This window comes from Astatotilapia calliptera, chromosome 9 (assembly GCF_964374335.1).
Source record: "Astatotilapia calliptera chromosome 9, fAstCal68.1, whole genome shotgun sequence".
In the NCBI taxonomy this organism is placed as follows: domain Eukaryota; kingdom Metazoa; phylum Chordata; class Actinopteri; order Cichliformes; family Cichlidae; genus Astatotilapia; species Astatotilapia calliptera.
The window spans coordinates 12,856,898-12,880,171 of NC_137430.1; the positions used below are offsets into that span (position 1 = coordinate 12,856,898).

General features: G+C 40.3%; 1 protein-coding gene, 2 long non-coding RNA genes and 1 pseudogene across 5 annotated transcripts; 1 reads left to right on the forward strand and 3 right to left on the reverse strand.

The window, feature by feature from the left end:
* Nucleotides 1-2,692: 2,692 nt before the first annotated feature.
* LOC145431081 (uncharacterized) lies at nt 2,693-3,145 on the forward strand. Its single transcript, XR_013911437.1, has 2 exons — nt 2,693-2,891; nt 3,072-3,145. It is a non-coding gene; the product is annotated as an uncharacterized LOC145431081 (long non-coding RNA).
* An 8,754-nt stretch (nt 3,146-11,899) lies between these two features.
* On the reverse strand, nt 11,900-20,250 carry LOC113023923 (uncharacterized). Of its 3 annotated transcripts, XM_080305951.1 has the most exons (6): nt 20,109-20,250; nt 19,363-19,435; nt 15,480-16,540; nt 15,242-15,397; nt 14,127-14,219; nt 11,900-13,118 (listed from the first exon to the last, which is right to left on the reverse strand). In XM_080305951.1, the coding sequence occupies exons 3-6, from the start codon at nt 16,509-16,511 to the stop codon at nt 12,801-12,803; spliced, it is 1,599 nt and encodes a 532-aa protein (XP_080162077.1). In that variant the 5' UTR covers nt 16,512-16,540; nt 19,363-19,435; nt 20,109-20,250; the 3' UTR covers nt 11,900-12,800. The 3 variants fall into 3 exon arrangements, with proteins under 3 accessions (XP_080162077.1, XP_080162078.1, XP_080162079.1); XM_080305952.1 differs by lacking the exons at nt 19,363-19,435; nt 20,109-20,250 and adding an exon at nt 16,775-18,770; XM_080305953.1 differs by lacking the exon at nt 11,900-13,118 and having other exon boundaries at nt 13,341-14,219.
* LOC145430917 (uncharacterized) lies at nt 11,900-20,431 on the reverse strand. The gene is made up of 2 exons (XR_013911260.1): nt 20,260-20,431; nt 11,900-12,422 (listed from the first exon to the last, which is right to left on the reverse strand). It is a non-coding gene; the product is annotated as an uncharacterized LOC145430917 (long non-coding RNA).
* Nucleotides 20,432-20,493: 62 nt separating this feature from the next.
* On the reverse strand, nt 20,494-21,742 carry LOC113018433 (uncharacterized; annotated as a pseudogene).
* Between the last annotated feature and the right edge of the window lie 1,532 nt (nt 21,743-23,274).

A 23,274-nucleotide genomic window follows, 5' to 3' on the forward strand; every position in this document is an offset into this window, starting at 1 on the left:
GTTTTGTTTTTTTTTTAAAGAAAAATTAAACAATTAATTATTATTATTATTATTATTTTTTACGTATAAATGTGTTGTCTTTCCACTTGATTATAACTGATTTATTTATAACATTTTATATAAAAGAAAAACGAGAAGCACATTAATTCATAGTAATTTAACATAAAATTGTTTGATAGTGTTAATTTGGAAAGCCACAACTCTAGCGGGTCACAAGGGTTAATCTACTTTATTCGGGGACTGAGGAAGTCAGTCAGTGTATCTCTCTGGATCACTAAGTGAAACTTCGTCAGCATATCCCGTTTCTTTATTCGGGGACTGAGGAAGTCAGTCAGTGTATCTCTCTGGATCACTAAGTGAAACTTCGTCAGCATATCCCGTTTTTTTATGGATCGATCACTGAGAGAGGTATAATAGGTCTTTATATAAATATGAAAGACGCATATTTACCTTCTGTCAGTAATCCCACTTCTGACACCAAAATTGAAGGAAATTGCCTTCCCGGGTTTCCTCCGTGGCGTGAGCGATAAGCAGAGTTCTGTCCTTTCCTTATAAGATTCCTAATTATTTAAAGTAACACTCAGGTATGCCATTCAGCTGGGTTAGTTACGACGTCGGGAGCAGCTTGGGAGAACAAGGAAACACAGACTGCTTCAGGTTGTCTTCCCAAATCGACTCAAAGGTTTATTTGATACACAGCAGTTTATATAGAGGAAAAAAGGTTCGTGTGTCAGCTTTCCCAGTTCAAACCGGTACAGACTAAATAAGGAAACGTCTTCCTGCCTTCTGAGCAAAGTATCCCTTGTGTAGTTTATCAGTTCAGCTATAATTTATGATCATCCCAGCAAAATACACTCCTAGACATAAAATACAGAGTTCTTTCATTAGTGAATTCTGAAACGAACCACCTAGCCTTTAACGAGCCTTTTCCAGGAGATAAAGAAAAAGGGAGGATGGGAGTAAGGAAGTGGTCTCATCTCTGTGGTGTTTTTGACCTTCAGGTACCAGCTTGTGAGTCTTACACATTAATTCTTGGGTCACAGAGAAAGAGAAAAACAACTAGTAGATCGGCCTTATTGAGTAACAGTTTTCCTGTATAAAACAATATCCTGTAAATGCTTACCGTGGTATCAAAATATCACAACATGTTCATTATCATCACTGCTTAATCAACACACATCTCTCTCTCTCTCTCTCTCTGTCCGTGTTTGTGTGAACAATCCTTTCTTAAAGCAGAAAATGACATTGTAGTTGTTTTTTGGCTGATCAACACAAAACCTTTTTCCTATGATTATTTTTCTTCGTCTACAATGTAATTTGTCTCTTTTTCACTCTTTTTTTTTTTTTCCCTTTACAATAGCTTGTGATCCGCAAAATCACTGCTCTCACTCACAATCAAAGGCAATTACTTTTGCACAGTGCACAAAAACACTGTGATGTCAGACACATTCACACTCACTTTTTCATCTGCATAAATAAATTATATGGCTGGAGATATGTGCCATGGTGATCCATAGGCATGATCACCAGTTTATTTAATTATTTTTAATCCAACAAAACAAATAAACAAAAACATGATGCTGATGCTACACACACACTAGTCAAGGTGCAGGAAAACTGCTCACGGAAACGCTGCACACTCTCTGTTTCCCCTCTCTTTGAGTAGTTCTCAGACAGCTCTTGATCTGATAATGTGTAGCTTGCTCATCAGCTCAAAAAACAAAAACAAAACTGCAACGCGACATCACACAGTAGTTGCAGCATATTAGTTGTTTTCACAGATGTGCTCTATATCTCAACAATGGCTCATAATAAGACGACAGTCTTCCACACAGGTCAAGTGCCTCTATGCACTTCATGAGTGTAAATATTTACCTATATCACTTCACCTCACATGTCATTGTACTGAATTTGAGCAACCACAAGCTTAATGTAGGTTACTTTTAACAACTATCCACCTCAATGGTTTGGCACACAGGCTGTTGTCGAACAGGGCAAGCTAAAGAGTTAACATTTTGTGTCAGCAAGGGGTGGGGGGAAAGCCACCCACCAGAGCACAGCTGCTGATGTGGGCTGGCCTTTTCCACACACTCCTGGCTGCTTAGGAAACCATGATAACAACAACAGTCGGTGTCGCAGACCACGTGTTCTACTCCGCACACACTCACACAACAACAACAACAACAAATATCCTCACTCACAACCAACAAAAATTAGGCCTATTGTCTCAACGCAGTCTCACACAGTGACCACGTGCTCTGCCGCACACAGTGGCAAAGACTTACATGATAGCAGTGATCACGCGCTTTATCGCACACAGTGATAAAGACTTTCAACGCAACCTCACACAGTGGATGCGTGCTTTGCTGCACACAGCGGCAAAGACTTTCAACACAACCTCACACAGTGACCGCGTGCTTTGCTGCACACAGCGGCAAAGACTTAAACTTACTCGGTGTTGCTTAGCGTGTAATGTAGCCTCGAATCCCGCCGATCGTCATTCATCGAGGAGAAAGGACAGACAGCGAATCCACAGGAACTTCCTGGCTGACGTCAGTCTTTCAGCGTGCCTCTCCCCCCCCTCGGTGAATGCGATCCCAGGGCTCCGGCATCGAAGGACCAATTAATGATAGGTTTGTAGCTTGTACCTATCCGCTGGAACGTTGAAGACAATATAATTACACTGCAAAGCAAGACACAAGCAGGCTGGTTTACTCATGCATGAGGGAAATCTGGCTGGAGCCAAGTGTCGTCCCACCACCTAGCCTCCATCAGACTCTCAGCCAGGCTCCCCATAGCACTCCTTTTATTGTGGTTACATGAATATGCATAGGGTCATTAACATATGACATCTTACATAGGTATACATGTGAACAAAGAATACTGTGTGTGTGTGTGTGTGTGTGTGTGTGTGTGTGTGTGAGGTCCAGATGTGACCCTGTGAAGACTCCCCAAAGCTGGTGCCAGGAGTCTAGCGGTCCATCTGAACAAAAGGCTCTTATACTTAAACAGATATACGTGTGTTTGCTATACCATATATCAGCAAGAGAAGATACGGCCTTTCCTAGGAGGTGTGTAATCTATGCCGGAACACTCTGTAGAGGGAGTGAACGCACTCCCCCTTCATGCTACACAGAGCTGTTACTTTAGGATGAAACATCCTTTCAATCCACCAATGATTATATACACTTCTAAGCATATATGAGTAAATATTTCTAAGCATAAATGACAATCAACAATACAAATCTAACAACAATGATCCAAAACACACCACCCGGGCAACAAAGGAGTGGCTCCGTAAGAAGCATTTGAAAGTCCTGGAGTGGCCTAGCCAGTCTCCAGACCTCAACCCCATAGAAAATCTGTGGCGGGAGTTGAAAGTCCGTGTTGCTCGGCGTCAGCCCCAAAACATCACTGCTCTCCAGAAGATCTGCATGGAGGAATGGGCCAAAATACCAGCTACTGTGTGTGCAAACCTGGTAAAGACCTATAGTAAACGTTTGACCTCTGTTATTGCCAACAAAGGTTATGTTACAAAGTATTGAGTTGTATATTTGTTATTGACCAAATACTTATTTTCCACCCTGATTTACGAATAAATTCTTTACAAATCCTACCATGTGGATTCATGGATTTTTTTTTTCACATTCTGTCTCTCACAGTTGAAGTGTACCTCTGGTGCAAATTACTGACCTCTGTCATCATTTTAGGTGGGGGAACTTGCACAATCGGTGGCTGACTAAATACTTTTTTGCCCCACTGTATCTCTATTTTATAGGTGACTGCTGCAGAGGTGACCCATGTCTACCACACTGTAAAGCACGATTTAAGTTATAACTCGGGTGACTGTGCACTCAAACTGACTGTACGAATGCTGAATGACTCCAGTATTGCCAAAAAGATGTCCTGTGGGAGGACTAAAGCTGAAGCAGTTGTCACAGATGTCCTGTCTCCAAAGGCAATAGAAGAGGTGATCAAAAAATTGAAAAGTGGTGCAACTCCACTCCCATTCTCTCTTCACACTGATGCTTCAAACAAGGGAAATCGGAAGATGTTTCCCTTGGCCTTGCAGTTTTTTACACCAGAGGCTGGAGTTGTCAACAAGATGTTGGATTTTGTTGAAAATTCAGATGAGTCTGCAGAGGGAATAGTAAAAATAATACAAAGCTCTCTTGAAAACGTGGGGCTATCCTTAGATCAGGTTTCTGCATTCAGTGCTGACAATGCAAATGTAAATTATGGCATCCACAACTCAGTCTTCACAAAATTGAAAGAGACCAACAGTGAGATCCTTCGTGGCAACTGCCATGCACATATTGTTCATAACACTGTGAAAAAAGCCCTGGACAAGCTCTCAGTAGATGTGGAAAATATTGTCCTGAAGATATACAGCTTCTTTTCCACCTCTGCCAAAAGGAGAGAGTCCCTGAAAGAGTTCTGTGAATTTTGTGACGTTGAATTCCATGATATCCTGCGCCATGTTGTGACGAGATGGCTGTCACTCAACCCTGCAATCACCCGCCTGCTGCAGAACTGGGACCCGCTGAAGTCATATCTCATCAGCATTGGTGAGGAATGTCCAAGGCGCCTGAAGGAATTGCTGAAGTTGACAGAAGATGCTGCTGGAGTTGAGGGAGAGGCAGACATTGTGGAAGTCTACCTCCTCTTCTGTAATAATGTCATGTGTCTGTTTGAAGAAGTGGTGAAAAAACTGGAGAAGAATGTAACCACGTCTGTTGACCTCTATTCCATCATGGAGTGTTTCCTGACAAGACTTATTCAGAGAAGAGATGATGGGTTCTACGGGTACCTAACAAGACAAAAGCTCCAGCATCTATCGCCATCTGATTCTGATGGTGCCAGGCAGGAGTTTACAGCCGTCCTAGGCACTGCCATCAGTTATGTCCTGAAGTGGTTTGACTTTTCAGAAGAAAACTGGCTTTTCCACCTGCAGCCCCTCTCTCTAGCATCTGGGAAGATTTCCTTTGATGACATTGAGAAGATCATTGAACGGCTTCACCTGGCTGGCAGGTAAGAAGAAAACATTTGCCAGTGAAATGATAAACCATGTTTTAATAGTATTGATGGTTAAAAATAAACAAATACAATTGATAGATAACATATATAAATAAAACCATAATCATTAACTTTGTTTGGAGTGTATATATATATTAATTAGAAGTGAGCTCATTGTCAGTCTAAATTATGATATGTCTTGCTCAGAGTTTTACTCTGCAGTACTGAAAGACAAACAACTCCTAACTGCAGCAAGAGCTAAAAAAAAAAAATACAAATGGAAAAAGTAGTCTGTTTCCACATAATGTAGCATTGAGCTTGAGTTCATGAGTTTGTTGGGTTTTTTTTTACTTCAACTTTCAGCTACAGTCAAGGCCTTTGAGGCACAAATGTTGCGTTTACAGGTGTTCCACAAACTTTTTTTGCACTTTTCTAATTGCACTAAATGTGCACTGTTACAAGAATGTTTTTCTTTCTATTGTTTTCTATTAATTTATATAATTTTAGGTTAAGCAGGACAGAGTTCTTTGTGTTAATTTTGTCATTTTGCACAAAAAGTGAAGCGTACCAGTCTTTCGTTTAGGAAAGAGACCTATTTTATTGTGTTAATGTTGTCATTTTGCGTTAAAAATAAATGGATAAATGATCATTTGTTTCCCATGTGTTCATATCACAAAGAATATGCATCTACTTAAATCAACTTCAAGTCAAATGGTTAAAAAAAAAATTTCACACTCAAAAAAAAGAGCTAAAAAAATTCACCACACAGGGAAGGATGATGACAATTGGGTCGCCCGGCCCTGGCCACTAGGTGTCCCTTATTTTTTTTTCAGGGAGTTGGCAACCCTAGCTACGCGTACTCAGCTCTGAAGCTGTGTCAAAGTTTGCTGTGTCTTTTTTAGATTTGGCGTTTATGATTCCTGACTGCTGCTCAGTTTGCTCATCTGATGGTTATGCTGATATTTTGTTATCATTATTTTCATCTACCCCTGATTTGGCTGTACCTGATGACTGTTCTTTCTGCTCGGTTGATGGTTGTGCTAATATCCTGTTATCTTTTTGTTCTTCTATTCTTGATTCTGTTGCTCCCATCAAAATGAAGCACTCTAGAACCTACTCTCATTGCTGGCTAAATGATACTACGCGTGCCTTACAACGTGTTTGTCGCCGCGATGAGAGGAGGTGGAAAAAAGATAAACTTCAGCTTTCTTATGACATGTTACAGACAGTTTCAAACTGCTGCTAGAATGGCTAAGGCATCTTTTCTTTCCAAAGTCATTCTGGCTAATGGTCACAACCCCCATATGCTATTTAAAATTTTTCATTCTGTTTTTAATCCCTGTCCTGATATGCCTTTACTGTATTCACAAGCTCTTTGTGAGCGTTTTCTTTTTTAGATGAGGTTTCATCCCTTAAGCTTTCATCTTCGTCTGCCTCTTATCCCGTCTTTTCTTCTGAGTGTAATTCAACTTTTCATCAATTTGAGCCCGTGTTACTTTCAACTCTGAAGCAGCTGGTTGATCAACTGAAAAACACCAATGCTCTGTTTGATATTCATTGTTAAGGGCTGCTTTGATGTAATTGGACTGAGCATTCTATCTTAATGAATTTTTCTCTACTCTCTGGATCTGTCCCACTGACCTTTAAGCATGCTGTAGTCCAGCCTATTCTGAAAAAAAAAAGAATCTTTATTGTTATGATCTTTTGAACTATAGACCAAACTCTAAGCTTCCGTTTCTGTCCAAGATCCTGGAGTGACTAGTTCTTTCTCAGCTTCAGGCGTATTTAGACGCGAACAACATTGCAGAGAAATTTCAGTCTGCCTTTAAGCCATGGCATAGCACTGAAACAGCCTTGCTTAGAGTTCTCAATGACCTTCTTGTAAGCACTGACTCTGGACGCTCTGTGGTCCTGGTTTTATTGGACCTTTCCTCTGCTTTTGATATGGTCGATCATAACATTCTTTTACTAAGACTTGAGCATACTGTGGGTATAAGAGGCACTGTCCTCAACTGGTTTAAATCTTATCTTGCTGACAGGTCAGTTTCTCGGTTAATTTGGGCAACTTCTCATCTTCCTCGGTACCTGTGCGCTGTGGTGTGCCTCAAAGATCTGTATTAGGACCTATTCTCTTCTCACTATATCTGCTCCCTCTTAGAGCAATTTTTGAGAAGTATAATATTGCCTTTCATTGCTACGCTGATGATATACAGATTTATTTTGAGATTACTGACAATCTTGCTATGTCTTTTCACTATTTTCGTGAATGCATGCATGAGGTTAAAGATTGGTTCAAGAGTAATTCTCTTGTCCTGAACGAAAAGAAAACGGAGATCGTGGTGTTCGATAGTAAAATACCCCACGTGTGCTGCTCTGATGCCTTTTGCTAGCTCCCCTTCTGATTATGCAGGTAATTTGGGCATATTACTGGATAGCTCATTTAAATTTGACAAGCAAGTGTCTGCTGTTGTGAGGTCTAGTTTTAATCAGCTGTGCCTCATTTCTAAGGCAAAGCGCTATATTCCGCACAATGACCTGGAAAAACTTATTCACACATTCGTGACTTCCAGGTTGGACTACTGCAACTCTCTTTACATTGGCCTTTCCTCCTCCCTTCTCGTTAGATTGCAGACTGTCCAGAATGCGGCGGCACGCCTTTTGACAGGTAGTAGGAAGTTTTCTTCTATCACTCCTGTTCTTGCTGGTTTGCACTGGCTGCCAGTTAAGTACCGTATTCAATTTAAAATTCTACTTTTCACTTACAAAATTTTTAATAATTTGGCGCTGAGCTACCTCAATGAGCTTCTTAGGTTACACACTCCTGTCAGACCACTGCTACCCAACTTCTTCTGGAGCAACCTCGTTCTCGGCTGAAATCTCGCGGCGACCGTGCGTTTGCTGTAGCTGCCCCAGTCTTATGGAACAACCTTCCTGTTGCTATCTGGGCGTCTGACTCTATGCCACTGTTTAAATCACGGCTGAAGACTTATTTATTTAATCTTGCTTTTCCACCTAGTTAACATTTGGTGTGCGTTGGTACATTTTTTTGCGTTATGCTTGTTAACTACTTTTATATATTATGATTGTCAAGGTTTTATAATTGATACGTGCCATGTCCTTTCTCTTTTCCCTCCCATCTCCTTTTTCTTATTTTATTTTTTGTCAAGCACCTTGGTATACCCTTGGTTTTTTAGTGTGCTTTATAAATAAAGTTTATTATTATTATTATTATTATTATTATTATTATTAAGTGACCAATCACCTTCTCCTGACGTCATCTGCTAACTCGAAAAAACAAACGCCTTCAAAAAATCTACTTCACTTGCGAGAAGAGAAACTGCCCCTGTAAGGACAATATGTATAATGCTTACCATTTATTAAAGAAAGGTATCCTGAAATGCAAAGAAGTTCCTGGATCGGCGGACAGAAGCGGTTTCTCTTCTCGCAAGTGAAGTATATTTTTTTAAGGCGGTATTTTTCAAAGGTACAAAAGGGGGACATCACAACAATGTGATTGGTCACTTGCAATGTTGAACCTGGAACAACATTTATTATGATGATGTGGGAACAATACCAACACAAGGATATCAGATCGTCCTTTTTGGAAGACATGTATACCTATATACCTGTATACACTATATATCTATCTGCATTGAACATACATACTATAACGTTCCCGTAGACTCTTAAGCACGACAATTTTTGCCCTTACCATGGGTTATTAAGGTAGTACAGTAACAGGGCAGATAATGCTAGGGAGAGTCCTTCCAAACACCTCACTCTCCAGCTGTCAAGGCTCGGCTGTGTGGCAGGCAGGAGGAGGACCCAAACGCAAAACTCACAGACACGGAGATGAACTCAAAATCACAGCTTTAATGCTGGAGTGGCAGAACATAGGAAATACAAAACTAAACTGGGAAAAGTAAACTAACATACGCAGAGACACAGGGAGATCCACACAACATGAGGGACGACGTCACACTGAACAGAGGGAGACGCAGACAGAAATACACAGAGGGTTAACGAGGGAAGTGGGAACACACGGGGAACACAGGTGACACTGATAATCATAACGAGACAGGGCGGGGTGAACTGAACACTGACGGGAGAGGTGAAACAGGAAGTACAGGAGGAGAGAGAGCACGAGTAGAACACCAACGTAACAGGCAGGGGAGACATGGAACAAACACGAAAGGGGACGAGGGCTCACAAATACATAGAGGGCACACAGGGGGAAGAGAGAGCACGGGGAGAACTCAGACATAATGGGCAGGGGAAGCATGGAATAAAATACAAACATACAAGGAAACTAAGAACACTGGGCCAACATGGCCCAGGACCATGACACCAGCTCCAGTAACTAACAGAGGTGGGACCAAGTCATTGTTTTGCAAGTCTCAAGTAAGTCTCAAGTCTTTATCCTCAAGTCTCAAGTCAAGTCTCAAGTAATGTCAGGCAAGTCAGAGTCGAGTCTCAAGTCACTGGTGTAAAAGTCCGAGTGAAGTCACAAGTCTGAAATTTTGAATTTCAAGTCCTTTCGAGTCTTTAAAAAAAAAAAACGAAAAAAGCATGTTGCAGTTATATGCTAAATGTAAATATTAGACCATGTAATTTTTAAATCTGTGTTTTTCTCAACACATGACAAAATAGTGAACTTAGAAAATATACACAAATTGTGAAATTGCACCTCTTTAAAATGCAGCTCAATTAAACCTAGCTCCAAGAATAATTTTCACCGACAGTTCTGAGATAAGCTGCATGTTATTCTTGGATGCGGTTGTAGGACCGGCTTTAAAATCGCATGACAAAAATATCATACACATTAAAAAAACTGCATCACCAACGTAGCCTGAATAACATTTGCTAGTTAGATGAAGTCAGCTATCTCATTGTAGCATATTTATATGCATATTTATAATCATACGGTTCTTGGAGTGAGTGCACACACTTATGAAGTTTAGTAACTTCCGGTCACTGCAACAAGCCCAGGTACAGTTTACCGCCGGATGGGTACAGACCCTTGAAATGCACCGTGTAGAACAAAAGACCATCGTACGTATCATAAGTTTACCAGTCTCACAAATCGTCTTCATAAATACACATTCGTTAACCGTTTATTAATAGGACCTTTGAGCTCAATGGTAATTAATTAGCAGTGGAAATAATTTCTGGTACGCATCACAGAAATGTAGCAGTGACAATAATATTGTATGCTGTAATCGCACTGGGCAATTAGTGATACAAAACAACTGTTTTATCCTGTGAATAAAAGTATATGTTTTTGTCAATGTACCATGGTAATAACAGAAGTGAAACGCAATACTGTGTCAGGACAATTCACTATTTATGCACAATAAACAAAGGAGCATAGCGCGACAATTTCTGTTCAGCGCCAGACTTGCTTGTAACCTATATCACCAATTATGTTAAGAAAAATGACGCATTAACTACAACAGAAGACTGACCTTTGTGGGAATGCTTGGAGCAGACTAACCTGTGAGCTGGAGGGTTCTGGGACGTTATATTTGATCTTTGAATGGCTGCAATCCAGGCCATCCGTCGCCTGTTTGTCAGTGCCAAGAAACATCATGTTTCCGCTGCTGTTATCATTTTGTACATAAAACATGTTAATTTAAAATCAGGATAGTGTCGTGGTTCCGGGTCATTTGACCAAGAGTTTTGAGTTTACTTGTGTTTTGGTGACTGTTGTGTATTATGATTTCAGTTAAACTGGTTAGTTCTGAGTTAATTCTTATTAAGTCTCTGAGTTTAATTGTAATCAGATAGTAACACATGCCAGATATGTTTCTAAATAAAGTTCATGTTGTAAAATAACTCCAATAATGACTTTAAAATACTGAAATACTCACCTAAAACAAACAGGGGAATCAGAAACATGCCGACTGCCTCCATGTTCACAGACAGGCTACTCTACTGCCTGGATTAAAAAAAGAGAGATCATTTCACGTATGGAGCTGTAACACTGTGCTTAATATTTTTAAAGCAATTTCATAATAAAAATGTTCCTTGTCCATTCATACATTCCTTTTTCTTGTAGTTCTTTCTTTTTAAAATATGTTGAAATATATTTTAAAAAAAGCCTCTGTTCCAAGTCCGCTTGCATCTGCCAATCCCTCGCAACCTTCAGCGGGCCCAGGTCTGAGGTTGAGGGGCTTGTCCTTGGCTTGTCTCCTTCCCGGACAAATGTTGATGAAAACTGACGCTCCTCTTGGTTCTTGAAAGGTTGAGCGTTGATGGATTTTCTTTTGCACTCCACTTTCTCAGCTAGAGACCTGAGAACCTGGTTGTGTCTCCATGTGTATCTGCCCTGAGTAAGGCTACTCCTACAACTACACTCAAAAAAATAAAACATTAGATTTACTTAAAAAAGTTATGTCAAGTGGTTCCACACAACTGCTTTAAGTAACTTTTAAGAAATGTTGTTACTTAGTTTGAACTCAATACTGTTAAGTTAGATTTACGTAAGTGTATTGGCTAAATGTAACTTAATTGCAATGCTTAGCTGATACTTATCTTTGTTGCTTTAAGCCTACATAACTTGTTTAGGCAATATCTTTGTAATACTGTTACTTAGCTGGTACATAACTTTTCTGCTTTAGAAGGACATAACCTGGTTAGGTAGTATCTTTGTAAAACTGTTATGTAGCTGCTACATAACTTTGTTACTTTTGAATTATATAAAATTGTTAAGTAATTTCTATTCAATACAATTACAAATAAATCATTTACACTGGTTACTTCCATACAAAATAGCAAAGTTTCTTAAAAGTTACTTAAAGCAGTTATGTGGAACCACTTGACATAACATTTTTAAGTAAATCTTAGGGAGATCTTTTAGGAAGAAATGAAGACAGCACCCAAATTATCAAACACAATCCTGCCTTTAATAAGCACATTCAGTGCATATAAAATACTTTTTTCCAAGCACAACAGCTTAACACAAAGTGCAATCAATGCAACTTGTTACAAATTCCAAGTGAATATTTTGTGCAGAAAATGTAGATCAGTATAAAGTGCTAACCAACTTGTCGTCAAACTAAAATGATTAAAAAAAATGATCCAACAAAGTCCTGTCTTTACTAAGCACATTCAGTGCATATTAAATACTTGTTGACAGACCGAAAAGACTGTAGAGCCGTAGCTTAACACAAAGTGCAATCAATGCAGACAACTTGTTACAACTTTAACTAAATACTTTGTGCATAAAACAATATTTTACTTCAAAGATCAGTGAAGTGCTAACCAACTTGTCTTTCAACTGGTCCAGAAAGCATCCAAATTATCAAAAAAAAATCCTACATTTTACAGGACGTTTCAGGAATTATTTTCAAACACTGATAAGCATGAAAGAGCAAACTAAACTCATTTAAAACAGTGAAAATTGGCTGTTTTGTTCAAAAACTGTACTGTAAAACAGTGCTACTCAGTTTTTCAAGTTATGGTTACATCCCAAGTTGCAGACAGCTGCCAAATGTCACATTCTTTGAAATATCAAATCACAGCGGCCTAACCGCTAGAACTTTTTAAAATGTCTGTCATTTTCTGTATGTTGTCAAGTAGCAGTAGAAGAAGTGCAACACCAATTTTTTAAGTAACAGTATTTTGCTAAAATGCAAATGAACATTATTGTTCTCTAAAACTGGTGAATGTTCCCAAGAAACAGTACTGACAATGAAAAAAAGTGTTTATGAACAACTTAACTATACCTGAACGTAAAGCATTCAAACTAAGTTAAGCAATAAGGGCCTCCCGCTTCCTCCTCTTTATTCAAGGAGTTTGTTTCTGAGCACTTGAACTTTGTTTGATAGCTTCTTAGCATCAAGTCCCATCAGTACTTTCTGAAAAAACTCAAAAGTGTACCTGAGGTTGGATGGGTAGCTCATGTTTAAAGTGTAGATCAGGCCGAACAACAACACAACAGCAGTGGCAACATCAGGAAGATCTCTGAGCACAGCGACACCCTCAATTATGATACCAATGTCTTCTGCCGGGTCAAGGTCACGCTCTCCTTCTGGTTTGATGACGTAGATGCCAATGAGCGTCTTCTCCATTTCACTTTCGGCCTCATGGAAGTCCACATCCTAAAAAAATTAATAAGTAAATAAACATAATAATACAAGTTGCAGGGTTTCATATCAATTAAAGGGATATTCCACCCAAAGTGGAAATTTGTCTATTACCATAAATTGCCAAGAGTTAGATAAGTGAGAAAAAAGCATTTTGTAACCAGCAAAGTACATTTCTGATCTTATACCCATTGTTCCTGGTGAGCTCAATAATCATGTCGACTGCAAATGAAAAGTAAAAAGTAACACGACGGATTTGCAGGAGGAGGAGATTTAGACTTGGGCCTACATTACGGTTACGCCAAAGCACCCTGTAACCCGCCATGGCATAGCACTTGGATACAACAACAGTGGTTGAAAAAGCCTCTGGTTTCCATAAATAAACACATATTCGAATATCCATGCACCATGCAGCGGCGGCTTACAGTGTTGTATGTGGTAACCATAATGTATTCCCAAGTCTAAATCTACTCCTCCAAATCCTTCAAGTTACTTATTACTTTTCATTTAAAGTCGACATGATTATTGAGCTCACCAGGAATAATTCGTACCATTAAAGAGTCATTTGCAACCAAAATGCTTATAGTTCCCATTCACTCCATTTTTTAAATGCTAGGCAAAAGCAAATAGACTGCTGCCGGATCAGGAGAATTATTGCACTGGTTACAAAATTATTTTTTCTCACTTATCTTACTCTGGGTAATATGGTAATAGACCAATTTTCACTTTGGGGTGGAATATCCCTTTAAGCTGCAAAACAGTAGACAGCTCAGAGCGAGATGAGAGGTGTTGGTCCATCATCTAGATTACACGGCAGAACAACAAAGCAGAAAGACAGTACACTCAGCCCACATTACACCCCAACTGTAATGGCAAGGGTCACTCCCGCATAAGCTTGTGCTTTTATATCTCCAATAATGTTCTAATTTTAACTTTTTGTTATAATCTAATGAATGTGTGTGAGGAAAAATTACCGTCAGTTAAATTTTTATTACTGGAAATTGTTTCTATTTGATTACTTGCCTGATATTCTTTGATCAAGCTGTTCGGATCTTCATTGAGGTAGACTGCAAGTCCTTTCAGCGTACACACTCTTCTCATTGCAACTGTGTCGTTCTGTAAAACATAAAAGCAAATTTTACTTAGCTAAACTTTAAAGACATTTTCAGTTAACTTCAGCAAAATAAATGTATATAATGCTTTGAGAAAAAAAGTCCATGACACACTACAGAAGAACAACAAAATTTAAAATAAAAAAAATTAAGGAAAGAAGGAACATTATCATTTGAAAAAATGTGACGAGCAAAAAAAGGTAACCACAGGATCCCAAAAAAAACAGAAACCCGACCAAAAACAGCAGCATGAAGAATCCAGTGAGGAAGAGGATGAACAAGAGGTCACACCAAAGCCAGCCTGAACAGAGGATTTTTTTTTAAAAGTAAACCACTGAGTCCACTGATCTAAGGCTTAGGAGGAGAGTTCCAGAGTTTGGGGGCCACAGCAGCAATGATCTGTCACTTTTGGTCTTTAGACTGTTGTGCACTACCAGGCTTTGATCACTGGACCTCAGGGACCTGCTGGGGGTGTTGGGACTGAGAAGATCTCCATTGTATGATGGTGCTTGTCCATGTAAGGCCCTAAGGACCAGAACCAGGATCTTGAAATGAACCTTGAAGTTGACCAGCAGCCAGTGACGCTGGAAGAGAAGCGGGGTGACGTGGGTGTGTTTGGAGGACTTGAACAGGAGGTTTTGCAAGGACAAATGAAAAAACAGTTGTAGTACTAAGCTCAGAGACCTCCCTTTATCCCGTCTTGGTTTGAAAGGTGCCTGATGGCAGTTTATTCTAGCTTCAGCTTTTCTACTGTAAATGCCAAAATTCTCCCCAGGGAGCCGCGGCAAATCCCGTTTTGGAAACGCTACTGTCCTGTAAAAACAGCTTTTAATTCTGGCAATTTTTTTTTATAAAGTATCCAAATCAACTTAAAACTTTATTACTGTGACAACACTATCATGAAAAGGACAAAGAATAAACAATCCCATAATACCAACATTAAACTTTACCTTACAATAGAAGGAGACAACAAAATCATATGTATTAAAAGAGGGAATGAAGCATTGAAAAAAATTAATTCCAAACCTCATCAATTGCAGCCATGATTTCTGTGATCTTGCGTCCAGATGTTCCTCCCTTGTTTCTGAAGACTTTGGTCAGTTTGGTTGTGTTGTTGTCCAGCTGTGCCATAAATGTGGATGTTAGCGGGATCGTAGTGATGCGCTGGAATTCAGCATTTATCTGTAAAATAAACAAATGTTTAGCGTGATGGGTTTAAAATATTGCATGTGGAGTGCATTTGCAGATCAACTGATTCAGTTACCTCACGTGGAGAAAAAAGAGCTGGCCATCGGCTTTTAAAGTCAGCTACGAAGGGCATGTCCTGAAGAATTTCTTGCCTCCGGTGAGGAAAGGTTTGGGCCATTTTTGCTTTGATGGTTTCATTGTTGTTCTTCTTCTTGAACTCTGAAAGCAGCACCAACCTTTCTTCTTCCTGACTCTCTCGGGTTTCTCCAGCTGGATAATCAGGGCAGAAATTCACCTCTGCTCTCCTGGGTTTCTTGACTTGGTTGGGATGCACATTACTGTTCCCTCTTCTTTTGAGAGAATTGATGACCAACTCACTACACCCTAAGTTCTTCAGTTTTCCACGATAGTTTGACATTTTATACTTCAAACTGATCTTCCATGCAGAAAATCCAGTTTCTGAACCCTTCTCTTTCAAGCATGGATGCTTTACAACCAAAGCTTGGCAAACATCACTAAGATTGCTGTCTGAAGGGTAAGCTTTGTACTTCATAATTTCTGAAGACAAGCTCTCTAAAATGTCAGACTTGAGCTTTGGTTTTAGGGTTAAAAGTGTTCCATTGGCTTGGAATTCCTGGTTGCCTTTTGTCAATTGCAGCTCTACATCGAAGCTAAACTCAGGTATGCGAAAGTCCAGTGGCCAGGCTTCTGATCGCAGCGTGGAGTTTGCTGAGCTCGAGGAGCTTGATGACCTGGATTCTGGCGATGACAGTATATCTGTGTCATAATCAGGGTTGTGGCCAGAGCAGGGGCTACCCAAGTTAAATGAGGACACACTGCTTTCATTACTACCAGTGGATGTTTCTGGAACACCTGTTTTAATCACTTTTATTTTGTCCATGTCTTTTAGATCAAATGTGGATGTCATGTTAAGGAACTGATTAAAATCTGTGTCCATGTACTGCAATCTGAACTGTTCAGAAACTCCGCACTGATTTTCAATCTCCGCTTTGAGCTCGTTAACATTCTTTGGTATCCCCAAAGGAAGGGTTAACTTGAGTGCGTTGTTCTCCCCCAGGATTATCAGAAGCTTTGTTGGGGCTGTCATTTCTGATGTCCCAATCTCCAACTGTTACTCTAAAAAATAAGTGCAAGAACATGAGCAGGTGGTTCCCAAACTTCAGTACATGTTACATTTTTTTAGTGGTATTCAGAATTTTGCAGCACAATTTTTTTTCTAGTATTTTTACAAGGCTTGAAACATATCCGAGTAGATTTAAGTTCTGGTCCAACTATTTTTAAGAACCAAACTTTGAGAAGAACTGCTATACAGCACAAAAATTAAATCGGCAACATGGACATTAAAATTACCTGAACAGTGTATGTATCTCTTTAATGTAACCATGCGAGAAGCTCCGACTTGGTAGTCACAAAGTGGATAACAATCCACCAGATCCTCATGTGCAACAAGAGAAATTTCCTTTGGAGATGGGTCAATTTTGAAGGATCCATAGTGTTCAGTGTACCACGAGCTCAGTTTTTTTACTATAAACACCAACGAATCTGCCAAAATACACATCTGCAGGATTTCAGCAAACTCTGGCAGACCCCCCAGTGATCCATGTACTATTAACATGCCCTTCCTGTAGTAGATGCCTGCAACAGACACACTCTGGGCAAGGCTAACTACAGCTGTGTCAGGGTACTTTTCAGCAAGACAATGTGCAATTTCACGTTTGAGAAGTTCTACTGGGACTGCCGAGACTCGTGAAACCTCAAAAGTGGCTTTGCTACAGCCTGATGAATGCATGTAATGGCCAATCATGAGCTGGTGTTTGGTTGACAAAGACAGGGTTATGTTTTTGAAGCAGTTTGTGTGTCTAGCAACTTTTTAAAAAAATGTGTGCTTTGCCTCGAATCTGATTGTCCATAATAAGGCAAGTGGACCAAAATGGCGAATTATTGAGGGATAATGAGCCAGAAAGTGATGTTTTGGCAATGGTCTTCTATCTGGGCATACTTCTTTGTACCTTTGATGGTGGTCTAAAATCTTACTCTCCAGGTATGCAACTGAGTCACTGTTATGAACAGGACACACAACAAGCTCAACAATATCCTTCAAATCTAGTAGAAGTTCCCAAGCTGGTTCGTTTTCAGGTATGTGTTGTCCAATAATAAGTGGCAGAAGTCTTAGTAAACACCAATTTTCATGTGCATTGCCACCAACAGTTTTTTTACTAAGAAAATTGTGAGGCAATTTCTGAGGGCGATTAGTCTGATCCCCTCCTTTGTAGGGAAATGACTGAACAAGTCTATTTAGATTTTCAAAAGTGATGTACTTCTTGCCTATTAGTATTCGAAGGCACTCAGCTATCTCAAAAGGCACAATACCTTCAAAAAGGTCATGTGCAAGATCAGGGGGGAATCCTGTAGTGACCTTGAAGAAAGACAGACTGTCTGCTAAGACACACGAGCTTTTCACACCACAACAAGCTACCCCTGTCTCACGTGCAGTTGCTATGTGTACACGATGGAGCTCCTCAGTTCTCAGAGAAAAGTCACTATTTGTAGCTTTTGATTCAATTTCTGAGCGTGTAGCAGTACAAAACCTGCAAAAGTAATCTCCAGAAAAACTTTCCACAAAACCGGCCAATCCATGAGCTCCGAGGCTGTCTGCCACTACATATTGGACAGTGCCTTTAAAGTTGACCCCTAAATTGTCAATGAACACTCCCTGCTGCTCTAAAATGACAAGGTCTTGCAAAAGTGGCTCAAATATTTTTGAATAGCCAAAGGTCCTAAGGTCCTCACTTTTGCACAAGAGAGCCAAATAAATAGAAGAGAGGGATGAATGACTACCTGGTGGCAAGTTACCTAAAATCCAGTAAACTGAGCAAAGTTTATGCTTTTTCCGTGATGTCCCCAATGGATTGCAAATTTCGAAATCATCAACATAAAGACAAATAGAGATTCTTAGTTCACCGCCTGAGAAAAACTCATTATTTTGAAAATGTAGACCATCTTTATATGATGTATACTTTTCCTTATTTACAAAAGGATTCTGATTGTGGCTAGTGACAAATTTGTTCAGTATGTTTTCTTGTTTAAATATCTGCTGTAATGATTTTAGAATAGGAATATACTGAAAGGTCCTCTTGCTTTGGGAGTCGAGAATGTATTCAATTGGATCAATTACTTCAAAATGTTTTCTGTAATACTGTCTGCGTTTGAAGGCAGTGGCAAGTGTGCCGTCCTTTTCTATGGCTTTTAACAAAGGGTTAAAAGAAACTGCCTTTGTCAGTTCTTCAATAACAGGCTGGTCTAGACAAAGGTTATGATTCTTGAGTATGTCTACAATTACTTGATTTGTCAAAGGCACTGATGCACAGCTTATCAGGTAGTGTATTTCTGAAAGCAACTCGTCAATTGCTATGCTGGGAACATGAAAATAGTTTTCCAACTTAAGTAAAAGAGATGCAAAATTAAGTTCTATTACATTTGCCAAATCTTCAGTCTCACTTGTAGTTGTATCGTGATCAATATTTGCACTTATGTCCTCTTCTACAATAGTGTCTGTACTGTCATCAGCTGATGTTTGGCCTACAATAGTGTTAGCAATACCGATTTTAAAGTCTTTTAAGGTATAAGGATTGTGTTTCCTATTTCGATGAGACTTGAATGTACCATAGATATTTGTTTTGAAAGAACAACCCTCAAACATGCAATGCACAGTCTCGTTACATTTTAGATGGTTGTTAATGTGAGAAAAATACTCCTGCTCCGAAGCTATGTTGCAGCAGGAACACAAATGGCAGTTAAATGTTGCCAAACTCACAGACTTGTCTAGAGTTCTTTGGGTATGTGATCTGCTTAAGTGGCTATGTAGAGCATTCCATGTTTTGAAAACACAGACACAATCAGAATAGGCACATGGATACTGCTGTCTACTATGAACTAACCTGTAGTGTTTTAATAACAGAGCTCGTGATGACACCACTTTTTTGCACAATTTGCACTGCCACATCAACGTATCTGGGGGAGAAGCACAAAAGACATTTTCATTCCACTGTCCCTGAAAAAAACTAAATAATTTGCACATTGTTAATGTTTCATATTAATCAGTTTTATTTTTAATATTGTATGCTACAACAATGAATTTATTGATCTACATCATCACCACTGCATATTGTGTAAATGTGTGTGTAATCTGACATTAAAAGTCGAGTGAGAAATCCCATGGACATTGTACAACATTAATGCAGTTCATCTTACACCAGCTTACTAAATGCTTTCTGCAAGCTACATCAAAACGTAAGCTGAAATATTAGACAGAAAATACACCCTAACCTGTCTGCTAGCGAGGAGCGCTTCTCCACTGTTGTTGGCTAAAGTGCAACGCAGTCAGGCGTCCGAGTATAAACTTGGCGCGAAAGTGCGTGCCGGACCGAATGCGCTGCCTGTACCGACGCGTACCGACTCATACCGACGCTAGCGCTACACTACATTTGGGCTGAAAACAGAGCTTTGCTATTGCAATGGAGTCCCCTCCAAAATCATTTGGAAACTCACGTGCAGCAAGTCCACGTTAGCAAACCTTTACCGGGCAAAACCCTGCCTGTACTCTTTTCTTAGTAGCACTTGCGACATTAACTGACGTGTGAACATATATATGTAGACGGGCTTTACAAGAAAAATGACTTCTTACCTGATTTTTGGACAAAAATGCGGCTGAACCAGTCCACATGGCGAAGAAATAGCAAGCTTGAGAAAGAGGGTGGTGCGCATGCGCATTGGCCCTTATTTAGGCGGGCTCTGCACGCAGCAGTATGTGCAGAGGGACAAACCTGTGAATTTACTCAACAATGTTACGTTGACACAGTTCAATGACTTTGTGTAACAACAAAAAGTAACAACATTTCATTAAATTTGCACAAACACTTTAAGGATTTTTGCAAAATCGAGTTTATTAAGAACAAACAACAAAATCTACTTTAGTAAAAGCAGAGATAGGCTGAGTTCATTTTTTTGAGTGTAACCAAGATGTGCTTGAATGTTGCTGGGACTGTACACAGGGGGCAAGATAGGTCCTTTCAAAACCACAGCTGCAGATTTATTGGGGAAGGTAGCACATCGTATGTCGCTCGGATGATGAAACTTAGTCTATTAGATTCCACGCCCCAGATTTCACTCCATGAGAGTTTCCTCTTTTCCACACGCTCCCAATTCACCCAGCAACCTTGTTTGGCCAGTGCCACGGCTCTGGCATGTCTGGCTGTTTCCTCCTGTCGACGCACCTCCTCCACCACCATTTTTCGACATTCGGGTACAGATGCCTGTTGCCACCGAGGTGTTACTGCGCCAAGACCAAATCCTCCTCTGCCCTGTTGGACGTGACCCATCACGTCAAGATGCCGTAGAGCGGATTTTGCCTGTAGCACAGATGTGGCTGGGGTCCACTTCCTCCCCGTTGCTAGGGTGGGATCAGTGCCTCTCACTATGGGGTCCCGGGAGTCCGTGAGTGACATCGCAAGCCTCACTTTTGCACATTTAAACTCCTCAACCAGGCTAGGGACAGGCAATGACAGTATACCGTTGCTGTAGAGTCCAACACTGCTGAGGCATTTGGGAAGTCCGAGCCACTTCTTAACGTAGGAGCTCACTAGCCTCTCTAGTCGACTGGCATGATTGAGTGAGACCTCGTACATTGTCAGCGGCCACAGTAGTTTGGGTAATAACCCAAACTGGAAGCACCAGAGTTTCAGTTTCCCTGGGAGTGCAGTGTTGTTAATCCGCTTGAGGTCATCAGCCAAGTTCTGCCTTAGTGGTTCTAGTTACCATTTATCATTGAGGTCTGCATTATACCACCGTCCCAGGCTCTTTATGGGCTTCTCTAAGACTGTTGGAATTGGTTCTCCACTGATATAGAATTGCCCGGCTGTCAGCTTTCCTTTTACGATGGAGATGCTGCGAGATTTACTTGGCTTAAACTCCATTCTTGCCCATTCTATGTTTTTTCTGGAGCTTCTGTAGCAATCGCCTAGTACATGGTTTTGTTGTTGTACTGATGGTCATGTCATCCATGTAGTCTCTAATGGGAGGAAGACGAAGGCCACTCTTGAGTCTCTCACCTCCTACTACCCACCGGGATGCCCACATGACCAACTTCATTGCCGTGATAAATGCCAGAGGGGAAATCGTGCAGCCTGCCATAACTCCAATTTCCAGGTGCTGCCAGACTGTGGTGGTGTTCTCAGATATCACACAAAACTGTAAATCCTGAAAGTAGATCTTGACCAGTCCTGTAATGTGGTTTGGTACGCTGAAATAGTTGAAGGCCATCCACAAGGTCTAGTGCGGAACTGACCTAAAGGCATTGGCAAGGTCTAAAAAGACCACATGAAGGTCTCTTCGTTCTTTCTTGGCAGTTTGAATCTGGTGCCAGATGATGCTGGCATGCTCCAGACATCCCGAGAAGCCCCGGATGCCAGCCTTCTGCACTGATGTGTCAATATAGTTGTTTCTTTGCAGGAAAGTAGATAGCCTTTGGGCCAAGACACTGAAGAAGATCTTTCCCTCTACGTTCAGCAGGCTGATTTGGCGAAACTGGCTGATGGATGAGGAGTTCTTCTCCTTAGGGATCAGAATACCTCCTGCTCTTCGCCAAGCCTTTGGAATCACTCCTTTCTGCCACGCTACCTTTATCAAAGTTATTGAATATGTGCAATACAATGTTTGCTAACCAAATAAGGCCAGGTGTAGTCTTATCCCTTAACAGTTTTAGCAGAATTACAGTGAACCGTGTTGGCCAGCCAATGTTAGAAAGAAGGAAATGCAAAGACAGAACTTGCTTTTTAAGAAGGTGCATTGAAGTCAGTTTATCACAAAGCTGCTGAAATAAACTCTTCAGTTCTGTTAATGTTCTGTGAAAGAGGAAGTCTGACACATATTTAAAGATGCAAATTACCGACACACTGTCAAAGACCTTTTTACTCACTTGAGTTTTTTTCAAGCTATGCAAACACAAATGATGTTGAAATAAGTAAGATTCAGAGTTCCTGAAAACTAACATTTTCAATTTCACTTTCCTTATATATTAAAAGTGTAGATATATGTTATTAAATATATTTCATATACTTATTTGGTGGAAGGTTTGCTGGTCCTATCCCCTGCAGGTTAAATTTTTTATTTAAAAAAAAACTAAGAAAAAAACACTCATCTTCTCATGGAAGCAGGCCCTGCTGTGTGACCATGTTTGTTTTTGTTGGTGTTGGTGTTTCCCGGAGGCATCTGGCTCTGAGGGTTTCCTGCCATTAAACCAGCCACACGTGGAAGACCATGACAGTCATCTGTTGCTGATCAGCCTCTTCTGAGTAGCTCCTTAAAAGAGGAGCTGAGCCTCAGTCGATGCTGGATCGTTAAGAGAAATCATTTAGTTCAGTTCCCAGCAAGTGAGTGACAGTGTTTCCGGAGTGAAGTGTGGCGTGTACTTACCGGTTGCTTGTTGTTTTCCAGAGTGTGCCAACACAAGTAGAGGGAGTTAAGTACTTTGTACATATACACCACGAGGAGGAAGGAAACTCACCACTTACACTAGAGAAGTCACAGCACAGGAATATGGAGCAAGCACAAGGGGAAAAAGAAACTCACACATGGAGGATTGTTTTACTTATCGTCATTGTCATTCACTGTAAATAAATTCAGAGTCCTGTGTTTCAGTCCTGCATCCACACCGCCCTTGACACATCTGGCATAATTATTTTAAGGTTGCCAATACCAGGAGCCACACACTAAAAATAAAAATGATTCATAATTTGGGGCATAATCAGGAGCAAAAAACAACAACAACAACAACAACAAAAAATAGAATGTAG

Coding starts and splice junctions, on each gene's coding strand:
- LOC113023923 (XM_080305951.1), bottom strand. CDS start 16,511: ATGACAGCCCCAACAAAGCTTCTGATAATCCTGGGGGAGAACAACGCA. Junction 14,220..15,241: donor TCATGGCTGCAATTGATGAG/GTTTGGAATTAA, acceptor TATGTTTTACAG/AACGACACAGTTGCAATGAG. Junction 13,119..14,126: donor GCTTGATCAAAGAATATCAG/GCAAGTAATCAA, acceptor TAATTTTTTTAG/GATGTGGACTTCCATGAGGC.